The sequence below is a fragment of the Henckelia pumila genome, chromosome 3 (assembly GCF_033568475.1).
Source record: "Henckelia pumila isolate YLH828 chromosome 3, ASM3356847v2, whole genome shotgun sequence".
Taxonomy (NCBI): domain Eukaryota; kingdom Viridiplantae; phylum Streptophyta; class Magnoliopsida; order Lamiales; family Gesneriaceae; genus Henckelia; species Henckelia pumila.
Window position 1 is genome coordinate 35,075,081 of NC_133122.1, and position 11,999 is coordinate 35,087,079.

The window sequence follows — 11,999 nt, forward strand, 5'->3', positions numbered from 1 at the left end:
TACGCTTTGATAATCTTTTAATTTATGGAAAGGAGATTGAAATTATCTTATCTTTCTAGACTACTTGAAATAACTTAGTCTGGCAGAAAGTTGTTACCACCAACAATAATCCTACGCTTGAGTCCAGAGAAGGCTTGAAGGTTTGAAGCGTTGAGTTGCAAATCTGTTGCAGACAAGACAACGTAAAACACGCTTCAAGGGTAATCTCAATTCCTTTGTGTGTTGAATTAATTAATTCGTGTTAAATACGTAAAACAATCATGATCCTGTTTTATGAGATTATTGGAATCACATAAAATTAATTTTTGTGATTCGATTTTCTTAGTCTTGGGTAACAAGCCAATTGCATTAGCATCCGACCTACAACTCTTTAAAATAAATGTTAACCTCGCGTGTATCAATTGTAAGTTCAAGCATTTGTCCCGGTAGAAATGAAAAATGACCGAAAAACAAAACGAACATGTAACCATCAGCATTTAACTCAAATCTTGTAAATGGTATGAAATCTAAACGTCGCGTTTTGATCACCATCCGTGATCCGAGCAAAGATTGACACAGAATTATATAAATGATCTCAATGAAATATAACAAAGTCACCTCGTACACTGCTGCTGCTATACAATCTTCATAACAGGGCTATGAAACCAACAGAACAAATAACAAAAATTGCTGAAACAATCAAAAGATTATCTTGTGAATTGTGTTCATTGTTTGATCAGTTCAAGATCTTTAAGCAAACCAACTACCTGCTGCATGCTCGGCCGCTTTGAAGGAACTTCAGCTGTGCAAAGGTATCCGATCTTCAACGCCTCCACGATTTGAGCATCGGGGGCTGTTCCGCGGATCTTCGTATCAATAGCCCATGATTCTTTGTTCTTCCTCACTAACCCTCTCACCCAACTTACCAATGTTGCTTCCTTTTCATCAGGATAGTCGTCTCCAACAGGCTTTTTACCCGTGATCAGCTCGAAAAGAACTACTCCAAATCCATAGACATCAGATTTTGGAGTTGGCGTCTTTGGAGAGCTTCTTTCTGGATCGAGTAACTCTGGTGGCATGTAACCTGGCGATCCACGAGTAATCTCATCCTCGAGTTCGCTACCGAAAATCTTAGCCAGTCCAAAGTCAGATAATCTTGGCTCCAAGTTGGAGTCAAGATAAACACTGCTTGCTTTGACGTCTCTGTGAATGATAGGAGGAGAGCAGCCGTGGTGAAGAAACGCAAGTGCCCGAGCCATGCCAAGAGCAGTGTTATGCCTAAATTTCCAAGTCACTACTGACCCCTCAGAGCCAACATTTTGTATCCCATTATTCTCATCGTCCCAAGTGTCCATGCTCCAGTCTTCTGTAACTTGAACGCCAAGAGGTAAATCATACAGCAAGTTTTGCAGGTTTCCATTTTCCATGAACTCATAAATGGCAATCCTCCGATCTCCAGCCAAACAGTAGCCAGCTAACGGGACCAGATTCGCGTGTTTTATTCGACCAAGATGTTCGAGCTCTCGTGCCGCTTCCTCGTCCGTCAATGTGGATCCGCGAACCAAAACTTTGACGGCAACATGAATTCCTCCTGGCAATACTCCACCATAAACAGGCCCAAACCTCCCTTCCGCCAACAACGTCCCACGATCAAAATGAGAGGTAGCAGACAAGAGATCTGCAAATGAAAAATTCAGCAACGGTTTCTCAAAAACAACTACTGGCACAGACGCCGCTTGCTTGACATCGGCCACCCAAGTGGTTGAATCAGTCCGGAAAGAAAATGGTCCTGAGATAACTTGTTCTTCCCTAAAGGATTTCTGTTTCACAACCCACAGTTTTGTTTTCCTCCGACATCGAAAGGCCAAAAACAGCAATCCCACGAGCAAACATATCATTGAGAGAGAAAGAGTTAGAGCAAGCTTCAATCCCCGATGCCTCGGAGATTTTCGTTTGAACAAGGCCGAGTTTGCAGCAATTGGACAGCTCCTCACCGATCCAATGAAAGATGTTTGGAGGACTTCAGATGAAATTTGTGACCCACAGAAGCTTAAGTTGTTGTAAGAAAAGTTTACCCGTTCCATCTCATGAAATTTTTGGATGAGCATCAAAGGGATACCCCCTGTAAGATTGTTGTACGAAATGTCTAGAACTTTAAGATTATCAGTAGCAAGAGGAGGAATATGGCTACTAAGATGGTTTTTGGATAGATCCAGTGTTCTCAAATGGATAAGTTGTGAGATGCTACTAGGAATAGGACCAATCAAATTAGTTTCAGACAAATTCAGGTACTCTAAATTGGTTAGCAAATGGACATTCAAGTAACCTTGTTTGGTAAATCTATTGTGGGCAAGATTAAGGTGAATGAGATTCTGTGCTTGATTCAAATCAGTGCCAAATTCTCCACTAAACTGGTTTTCAGACACATCCAAATACCGTAGATTCGACTTGTTGAAAGTGGAACCCACAATTACCATGGCAATGTGACCTTGAAACTGGTTTCTGCTCAAATCTATCACCTCCAGTGGCCCTTCAAAGACACCAACAGCAGAACCTTTAAACATATTGTTTGAAATGTTAAGATGGACGATGGAATTCATCCCTACGAAATCTGAATCCCGACCAGAAATTTCATTGTCAGCAAGGTTCAAGAATTTCAAGTTAGGGAAAGCCGCCCCAAAACCTTCAGGAAGACGACCACGGAGCTTGTTTGCCGATAAATCAACCGAAACCAACCGCGGGCATCGAGTAATTCCCGAAGGAACTTTCGATTCAAACATGTTGTTACTGAGATTCAGAGCTTGCAAAGTGGTGATGGAGCTTACAGATTCAGGGATATTGCCAGAAAAGGCGTTGAAAGAAAGGTCCAAACTTAGAAGTTTCCCAAAATTGCCTATGTTGTTAGGAAGATTTCCAGATATTTGGTTATATGAAAGGTTAAGACTCTTGAGTGAGCTTAAACTCCAAAAATCAGAAGGCAAGGCACTGATTTTATTATTGCTAAGATCCAAGTATTCAAGTTTTGTCAATTTCCCTATAGTGGTCTCAGGTATTACACCAGACAAACCCAAACCAGAGGCATCAAACTTAACAATCTTTTCAGCTTTGTCATCACATGACACACCTCTCCAAGAACAAAATGAGCCAGAGAAGCCATAGTCTTCCGCTGGATTTATGCCCATTTTTTGCAAGAATTCAAAGATATAAAACACATCTGTATTGGGTTGTTGGCAAACCACCAAAGGCCTAAACGAAAGTGTCAAAACCAAAAAATAAACAAATATTCCAAAACCCATATCGACTTTGTCCTAAAAACACAGAATACTTAATTCAAAACAAAAGCAAAACCCCTCCAACCTTCAAGACTCCACCTTTACCGCCATTAATGCTCACACAACCCTTCCTCCTGCAACTGAAACACCAACAAATCCAAAGCCGTCGCCACCGCAAACCATTGAACAACACACTTTCGCTTGTAAGAAAATATCACAAAATGGCTTCTATATGTTCTTTCTCAGAACACCAAGAAAACAGTACAGAAACAAAGCATGACAGACATTACCATTTTGAAAGCTTACACAGAACAGTGGAAACAATTGAATGTCTAGGAGTCCAAAGATAAGACAACAAACGTGAGGAGCATAAATGTCTAACCTTGGGGAGATTCCGAAACCCAAATGAAGCCAAGAAGAATATTAAGTGCCTAAATATCCAGAAATACAACAAACACCAGAAAAGCTCCTAATAAAGTTTGCAGAAAAGGTCATTTTAAATGAGATAAAAACTTGGTAGTGGGTTACAACTTTTAACAGTTTTACAGGTGATGGTTGTGTAAGTAAAGAAAGTGAATTTTGAGACAGTGGGGTGGTCAGAAGGTGGGCTTCATAAATGATGAAACTAAATGCAAAGAAGGTGAGAAAAATCAATGCTTTCTGCGTTTAGGTGCCTCTCCATCATCACTTGTTTACACGTTTCGACTCGGGTTGCTCCATTTGTTAAATGATAATAAATAATCAAGCCACCTGAATATTTGAAAAGGCAAATTTCTTATATATGACATTTAAAATTTAATGATCATTAACGGTTCCCAAACATAGTTTTATGTTAAATGTCCTTGATTTTGCCACGAGATTCTTGGTCCAATGACATCATATGTTCTAAAATTGAGATAAGTTTTGACTTCGAGAGCTCGGAAACATTTTGATTTGGGGTATGGTATAAGTAATATATAGATAAATAATATAATGTAATAAAAATAAATAAGAAATGATAATTAAAATAGTATTGGATTTGATTGATAGATTATAGTTTATTTGATTTGATTGATTAAATTTTATATAAAAATGTTAAATAACTATTTTTCCTTTTAACAATAAATAAAATAAAAATTATATTATTTATAAGGAATAATATAGTAATTTAAATTTAATGATTTGATTGATATAAGATAAATAATTAATGATTTGATTGATGTAAAATAAATAGTTAATATATGGATAAATAATATAATGAGAAGAACGTGTGATGAAATAAAATGAGTTATACATATATTAGTAATATGGTGAACAGAACGGTACCTTAGTATTGAAAAAATGTCGGGTTGGGGGATCGCTAGTTTAACCCATTATTGTTACGACCGGTATTTTTATAACTACTTTGTTCAATAAAAAAATCATTAATCCAAGAGAGTGTTCAAGTTGGTGTAGTAGGTGAACTGTAACGACCCACGTCCTTCCACCGCATCCCTCCCAGCCTATAGCATGGGCTTAGACCGCATGGTTCAACGGACATCGCACTCATGACCTCTCCACTCCTGGCAGTGGATTTTTTGTCCTCTCCAAGGATAGAACCTTGCACCTCCAGGCTTAAGTACAAGTTCTTATCATAAGCATGCGGTGAAAGGACGTGGGTCGTTACATAAAAGGGCGCCCTTTTATGTAACGACCCACGTCCTTTCACCGCATCCCTCCCCAGCCTATAGCATGAGCTCGGACCGCATGGTTCGACGGACATCGCACTCATGACCTCCCCACTCCTGGCAGTGGGTTTTTTGCCCTCTCCAGGGATAGAACCTTGCATCTCCAGGCTTAAGTACAAGTTCTTATCATCCCTGGTACCATTGAGCTAGTACCAGGGATGATAAGAATTTGTACTTAAGCCTGGAGGTGCAAGGTTCTATCCCTGGGAAGGGCAAAAAACCCACTGTCAGGAGTGGGGAGGTCATGAGTGCGATGTCCGTCGAACCATGCGGTCCGAGCCCATGCTATAGGTTGGGGAGGGATGCGGTGGAAGGACGTGGGTCGTTACATAAAATGGTATCAGAGATGGTCACCAGCCGGCAGACCCCGGAAAATAAGTGTTATGCGGGACAAAGTGCTACGTGCGTGGGAGCCACCTCTTGAACCTGCGGGGCAAAGTGCTACATGACGGGAGCCACCTCTTGAACCCGTAGGAGCCACCTCTAGATTCCTGGTGCTGGTGGATCGAGAGGTCAGGTCGCGACGAGGACGTTGCGTTCTGAAGTAGGGGTGATTGTGAAACCCCTATCCCACATGGGAAAAATCAAGGATTTAAAATGGAATTAAAATGGGCTACAATGGACTCCTATAGCAACTTGTGTTAATCATTTTTGTAAAGTGAGTACAAATACGAAGTAGTTGCTATAGGTTGTGTGCAGTCGCGCTTGCGCGGGCCTGGGCCGGGGCATGACATGAACTCTTGGCCATAAGTCAGGAGTTCGATTCCCCATGCCAACACACAAGTCTGTCACACAAGGCTTGCCTAGTGTGGTTTATCTGGGGGTTTACCCAGTGCGCACCGAAAGGTAGCGACTGCGGGTTCCCACGTCAGAAATATATATATATATAAATTCGATCACATGGGCAACTTCATGAGCAACAGCTGACGTGGCACTTTGTACATCCAATGAGTGATTGTCACGTCAGATGTTGCTCATGGTGGTTGCCCATGTGATCGAAACTATATATATATAATATTTATTTTTCTTGTGAACAAAATTAAAATGGTAAGGTAATCTAAAAAAAACTATTTTAAAGATAAATATTTTAAATAAAATTTTAGTATTTTATAAATGAAAAAACTAAAAAATGTGTCTTTTGATAAGATTTTGTACAAATTTTATGAAAATATTCTATTAAATTTTTTTTTGTCCAAGTATATTTTAAATAATAACTGACATATATTTTTTAAGAGCAAGAGAATTTTTCGTCTTAGTTGATTAATTTTGTAATGAACTTTACTCTTCAGTTTTAGAGGGTGTTTGGGAGAGCTTTTAAGCTGTTTTAGAGCTTAAAAGCTCCCCGGATCTGTTTGGTAAATTTTTGAAACAGCTTATAAGCTGTCAAAATAAGCTGTTTGACAGCTTATAAGCTGTTTTTAAAAAAGTAGATACCCCCTTACTTTTTAAGAAAATGTCTTATTTTAATATTTTGTTTTCCAATATTATCCTTGTATATTTTCATTTATGGCCAACGTGCCCTTCACACAATTTTCACTTCAGTTGCACGATTCAGCCTCCACGCAGTCAACAACTCCTCTCTCCATCTCCGGTACGCCCTTCCATCTTCTCTTCCGCACGCACAAATTTTCTCCGAATGGATTAGAATTTTATTTTGGTTAGTTTAATTTCTTTCGATATCCATCTACTGCAACATCGGCAAAAAAAAAAAAATTAAACCTTGATTCATGAAATCGAAATTGATATATATTATTGTGGAGTTTTTGGAAGAAAGACCCCTGTTTTCTGTTATCGTTTTGCTTATGGTGAAGCCAAAGAAATGGGTAGGGGAATAGGGTAATTTGTAGCTTAAGGTGGAACCAAAGAAATTGGCAGGCGAATAGGGTAATATGTAATGCTACTGGGATATATCTTGATTCATTTTGACTTTGTGATTGAACACAATCTCTGTATTTTGACAAAATGAATATAATCTCTCATTACCTCACTAATCACGATTTATGTGGGCTTAAGAATTTGATGCTAAAGTACACTAGCATAACATAGGCGTGCTAGGTGTCGATCCCAAACATTGCTTGTTTATGTCATGACAAAAATCTGTCAATGATTATGTAAGCCGAATAGCAATTCAAATCACCAAAAATGTGTTTTCGTATTTTGCTTTCAATTTCTCAAGTAAAAGCATGAGCTATAATAGTACCCAAACGCCACACTCTGGTCTATTTTTCGGCCTTATGTCCCTCTGTAAATTTGCTCATTAGTTTTTATTAAAAGTTTTTTAAGTGTGTGTGTATATGTAGATATAGTAAGAAATTAATGAACTTGTCGGTAAAAGCATGAGCTATAATAGTACCCAAACGCCACACTCTCGTCTCTTTTTCGGCCTTCTGTCCCTCTGTAAATTAGCTCATTAGTTTTTATTAAAAGTTTTTTAAGTGTGTGTGTATATGTAGATATAGTAAGAAATTAATGAACTTGTGGGTAACTTGTATCTTAAACAACAATAAAATAGCCCAAAATTACTGGAACAACTCATCTATTAAAGGCCAAACTTTGTTACACTCCAAGCATGGTAGCTAAACTTGTTGAAAACACCATTTTTTTTCTCTGATATTTCAGCTAAGAAGAGTTGTGTGAGTTTTATCAAATGGCAGTCTCATTCCGTGATATCAGTTGTCTTAATATCACATGACATCATTTTTCTTGATAGGTTGATTCATAATATTGTTCTTGGTTCTTGTAATATTTATTAAAGCATGTCTTCTAGTTTTATTGTCAAGTAAAGATTTATATTTTATTTGCATAATAATACTTGTTGCCTATTTAAAATTAGGAGTCGTACTTTATACTTTTAATCAAAATTATATGCATAGGTTGATATATAATTTTTCTTTTGAAGTCATCTCTAGATGTCAGTTTTTTATTTATTTATTTTGGTTTGCAATATAGTTTGAAAATGGAAAATCAAGACAATAGAAACAAAGGAGTGATGTCAAATCCAACTTTGAGTAAGATTACAAGTAAAAATTCAAATAAAACAAATCAATAAAATAAAGCACGCTCAAATGCAAGGTGGAGTACATTTCTATCGCTGAAATTTGTTGATTTGTGTGAGGAGGAAATTTTACTGGGCAATCGACCAAATAGTCACTTTAATACGAATGGATGAAAAAATTTAGTGAGAAAGTTTAACGAGGCAACTGGAAAAGTGTATGTGTACAAGCAACTTTGAAATCACTGGGATTCCATGAAGAAGGATTGGTTATTATTCAAGAAGCTAATGCACATGAAAACTGGAGTTGGTTGGAATCCTACAAATAATTCACTAGATGCCTCCGATGAATGGTGGGAGAGAAAAATTAGTGTAAGTTCTCGAACTTTATTTGTATAAATTTTTTTATTCGATCGTTGAATCTTAGATTGCTAAAATATAATTTATTATTGCAGGAAAATGGAGATTATGTCAAATTTAAAAATAAAGATTTATCACTCATTTGGTTTCGATATGATAAGTTATTTTTTGATGTTGCTGCAACGGGGGAAAGGTCAAGGGCATCAACCCAACAACGTGTGCATTGCGTTGGTGGCAATGATGATATCGTGAAGGAAAATGATGATTTGCCTGATTTTGAAGAACACGTTGAAATCGATGATGTTAGTGAATATAATGATTTGGGAATGGAGAATGACACAAGATTTGGAATCAAAGAAATAAGTAATATGAGTAACGACATTGTGTTTTCATCTTTGTCATCGCTCAAACGAAAATTTAATGGAGAAGACAACAAGGAAAAGAAGAAAGTTTCTGGAGCAGCCTCACTAAAGGAAGACATTCACTCTCTTTTGAAGTATTTGGAAAATAAGAGCACCACAACCTCTGCACCTTCAACAGAGAAAGATATTGAATCTGCAATGGTGATATTAAAGAATATTCCTGAAATAGAACATAAAACTGAACTTTGGTGTTATGCTTGTAACTTGTTGAGCAAAAAATAAATGCGAGTGATTTTTCTCAATCAACCTGATGATGATTGTCGGTTGGCATGGCTGAAATATAACCATGACATGAGCAAGAAAAATGACTGATTTTGATAATGCTTTGTTTGTGCCTTTATTAGTGGTTTTGTTGCATCCTTAATCTTCTTTACTTTTTGTTTCTTTATTATTATTGTTTGATTGTAAACATGATACAATATTTTGTTGAAGTTATTCAATGTTTTATGTTTTGACATTTTACACTTGTTTATATTTGTTTTTGTTTTTGGTTTTTTTTTTTTTTGGCATGATTTCAATAGTTTAATGGAGCCTTGGGATGTTCGACATTGTGCTTTAAATCACTCAAATACATTTTGTGAGGAGGAACCAATTGAAGATGGAGATGGATTCCAAGACGATCCAGAATGGTTGATTGTAAGCAAAGTAACGGCACTTAGCATTTTAACGTATTTCGATACTTATATTCATAAAGTTCCATGTCGCACATCTGACCGAACAGGTAATAAATTCATAGAAGAAGTATTAAATGGATATGAAATAAGGTGTTACCAAGATTTTCGTCTGACAAAGCCTGTATTCTTGGATTTGTGTCATGAGTTAACCCAGAAATATGAATTATATCCCACCAGGGGAATGTCGATCTATGAAGAAGTCGGAATTTTTTTGATGACTTGTGCTCATGGTACAGATAATAGACTGCTACAAGAGATAGTTAATCATTCAGGTGAAACCATATCAAGACATTTCCATAGAGTTCTGAAAGTTGTTGGTAAGCTAGTTGAAGATATAATTAAATCTCATTCCGAGTATAACGAAGGCAAAGGATACCATATGCCTCAACATCAACGATACAAGCCATTTTTTGATGTACGTTTTATTTATTTTGAATATTATAAACGTCACATGTTCGTGTATTAAAATTATTCATTAATGTGATTTACTAAAGTGTTTATTTTTTAAATGATTAACAGGATTGCATTGGGGCAATTGATGGTACACATGTTAAGGCACGATTACCGCAAAGAAAAGCAATCCCATATATTGGACGCAAAGGTTTTCCTACGAAAAATATTCTTGCAGTTGTAGATTTTAATATGTGTTTTACATTTGTGTGGGCTGGATGGGAAGGAGCTGCTCATGATAATAGAATATTTGGAGAAGCTATTCGTAGGTCGGAACTTAATTTTTCTCACCCAAAAGGAAAGAAGTATTACTTGGTTGATGCTGGATATTCACATATGTCAGGATATATGGGTCCTTATAAAGGTGAGAATATAAGGTACCATCTTGAAGACTTTCGCCGAGCTAGGACCTTGCAACTACGTGCACCAAGAAATTTGAAGGAAAAATTCAACTTTTTCCACTCTTCATGCAGGAACTGTGTTGAACGTATATTTGGAGTTTGGAAAGCAAGATGGAATATTTTGGCTAATATGCCTTATTTTCATATTGATATTCAAAGAGAAATTGTGCTGGCAACAATGACAATTCACAACTACATAAGAAAGAAAAATGTTTCAGACGAGGCATTCCAAATGGCTGAATATGAAAGTTATCAACCATCTATTGAACGAAATATATCTACCGCTAACTCTACGGCTGAGAATGAAGACAATCCTAGCAATGTATATTGGATGGCAATGCGTGATTCAATTGCAATGGAAATTGCAAGAAGTGGACGATAATTTTAACAATACATTTTTTTTTTACAATAAAGACATGTGTTTAACATTCGATCATATTTTAATAGCTTAAATTTTAATAATCATCATTTTGTTGTTTTCGTCGATTCCACATTATATTCCATTTTAGCTTTATTATCAATTTGTTATATATATAATATATATATATATATATATATATATATATTTAAAATTATTTTTGTTATATAGTTTTCTTATAATTTAAAAAAAACTAAACTATCAAGATATTATTGAATAATTTTAAAAATATTATAACATTACTTTTTTTTAAAAAAAAATTCCAAGCATAAAATTAATATATAAAATAGTATATATATATATATATAATTTAAAATAATGTTTTGTTTTATCATTTTCTTATAATTAAAAAAACTAAACCATCAAGATATTATTGAGTAATTTTAAAAATATTACATATTTTTTAAAAATAAATTCATACCGTACAATTTTTGGAAATTAAAATATAAAACAGTTTTTATTTACTTTTAACATTTACCATAAAATTTTAAATTATTTTCGTATATATATAATATTTACATTACCTTCATATTATTATACCATTTTGGTAATTTTGATAATAAAAAGATCTTATAATGCCAAACACATGAACAACTTTAAGTTGTTTAAAATAAGTTCATCCAAACACTTTAACAGCTTATTTTTAAAATAAGACCTAACAGCTTATAAGCTCCTAAAACAGCTTATAAGCTCCTACAGCTTATAAGCTGTTTTTAATAAACTTAGCCAAACACCCTCTTAATAACATTACAAGTCCATACCCAAAAAAAATTAAAAAAATTAAAAAGAAAACTTAGGTCAAACGGATTGTAAATTGCAAACCAAAAAATGAGAAAAATTGCAATTAAAATACTTTTAGAATAATCGATCAAACACTTTCTTAATTATTGTTATAAAATCGTTTTTATAGATTAGTTTTCTAAATACATATTTATTCTTAAAAATCTTTCAAAACTTTTTATAATTTTTTTTTTTTAAAAAAACACATTCAGAAAAACATTTTATAAATAATTATCTAAACATAGCAAGTGGGTTTCCCCCCTTTTTCTAGCGTATCATAGAGCATACAAATATTCAACTAATGAATCCTCCAAGGAATACAAATCGTTGACTAATCTATGCAATAAAGATGGTTAGTGTGAGACAAATGTAAATATGCCTTTCTGAGTGCTTTTCTTTTACCTTCCAAAATTAGGCTATCTTCTTTCCCACTTTATATGCTGTATGCTTCTTGGACTATATTTTACCCCATGCTCTATTTTTATATCTGAAACAAGAAATATATCAAATGGATGTGTGTATATATACATATATACACTAAAATC

At 35.2% G+C, this 11,999-nt stretch overlaps 3 protein-coding genes across 4 annotated transcripts; 2 read left to right on the forward strand and 1 right to left on the reverse strand.

Annotated features, from left to right (window-relative positions):
- Positions 1 to 523: 523 nt before the first annotated feature.
- On the reverse strand, positions 524 to 3,859 carry LOC140887759 (probable LRR receptor-like serine/threonine-protein kinase At2g24230). 2 transcript variants are annotated; one of them, XM_073295214.1, is made up of 2 exons: positions 3,634 to 3,859; positions 524 to 3,225 (listed from the first exon to the last, which is right to left on the reverse strand). In XM_073295214.1, the coding sequence occupies exon 2, from the start codon at positions 3,159 to 3,161 to the stop codon at positions 705 to 707; it is 2,457 nt and encodes an 818-aa protein (XP_073151315.1). In that variant the 5' UTR covers positions 3,162 to 3,225; positions 3,634 to 3,859; the 3' UTR covers positions 524 to 704. The 2 variants fall into 2 exon arrangements, with proteins under 2 accessions (XP_073151315.1, XP_073151314.1); XM_073295213.1 differs by having other exon boundaries at positions 3,337 to 3,859.
- A 2,978-nt stretch (positions 3,860 to 6,837) lies between these two features.
- LOC140893077 (uncharacterized) lies at positions 6,838 to 9,171 on the forward strand. The gene is made up of 2 exons (XM_073302152.1): positions 6,838 to 8,321; positions 8,405 to 9,171. The coding sequence occupies exons 1-2, from the start codon at positions 8,205 to 8,207 to the stop codon at positions 8,951 to 8,953; spliced, it is 666 nt and encodes a 221-aa protein (XP_073158253.1). The 5' UTR covers positions 6,838 to 8,204; the 3' UTR covers positions 8,954 to 9,171.
- Positions 9,172 to 9,256: 85 nt separating this feature from the next.
- LOC140888452 (uncharacterized) lies at positions 9,257 to 10,638 on the forward strand. The gene is made up of 2 exons (XM_073296137.1): positions 9,257 to 9,820; positions 9,925 to 10,638. The coding sequence occupies exons 1-2, from the start codon at positions 9,257 to 9,259 to the stop codon at positions 10,636 to 10,638; spliced, it is 1,278 nt and encodes a 425-aa protein (XP_073152238.1).
- The last annotated feature ends 1,361 nt before the right edge of the window (positions 10,639 to 11,999 follow it).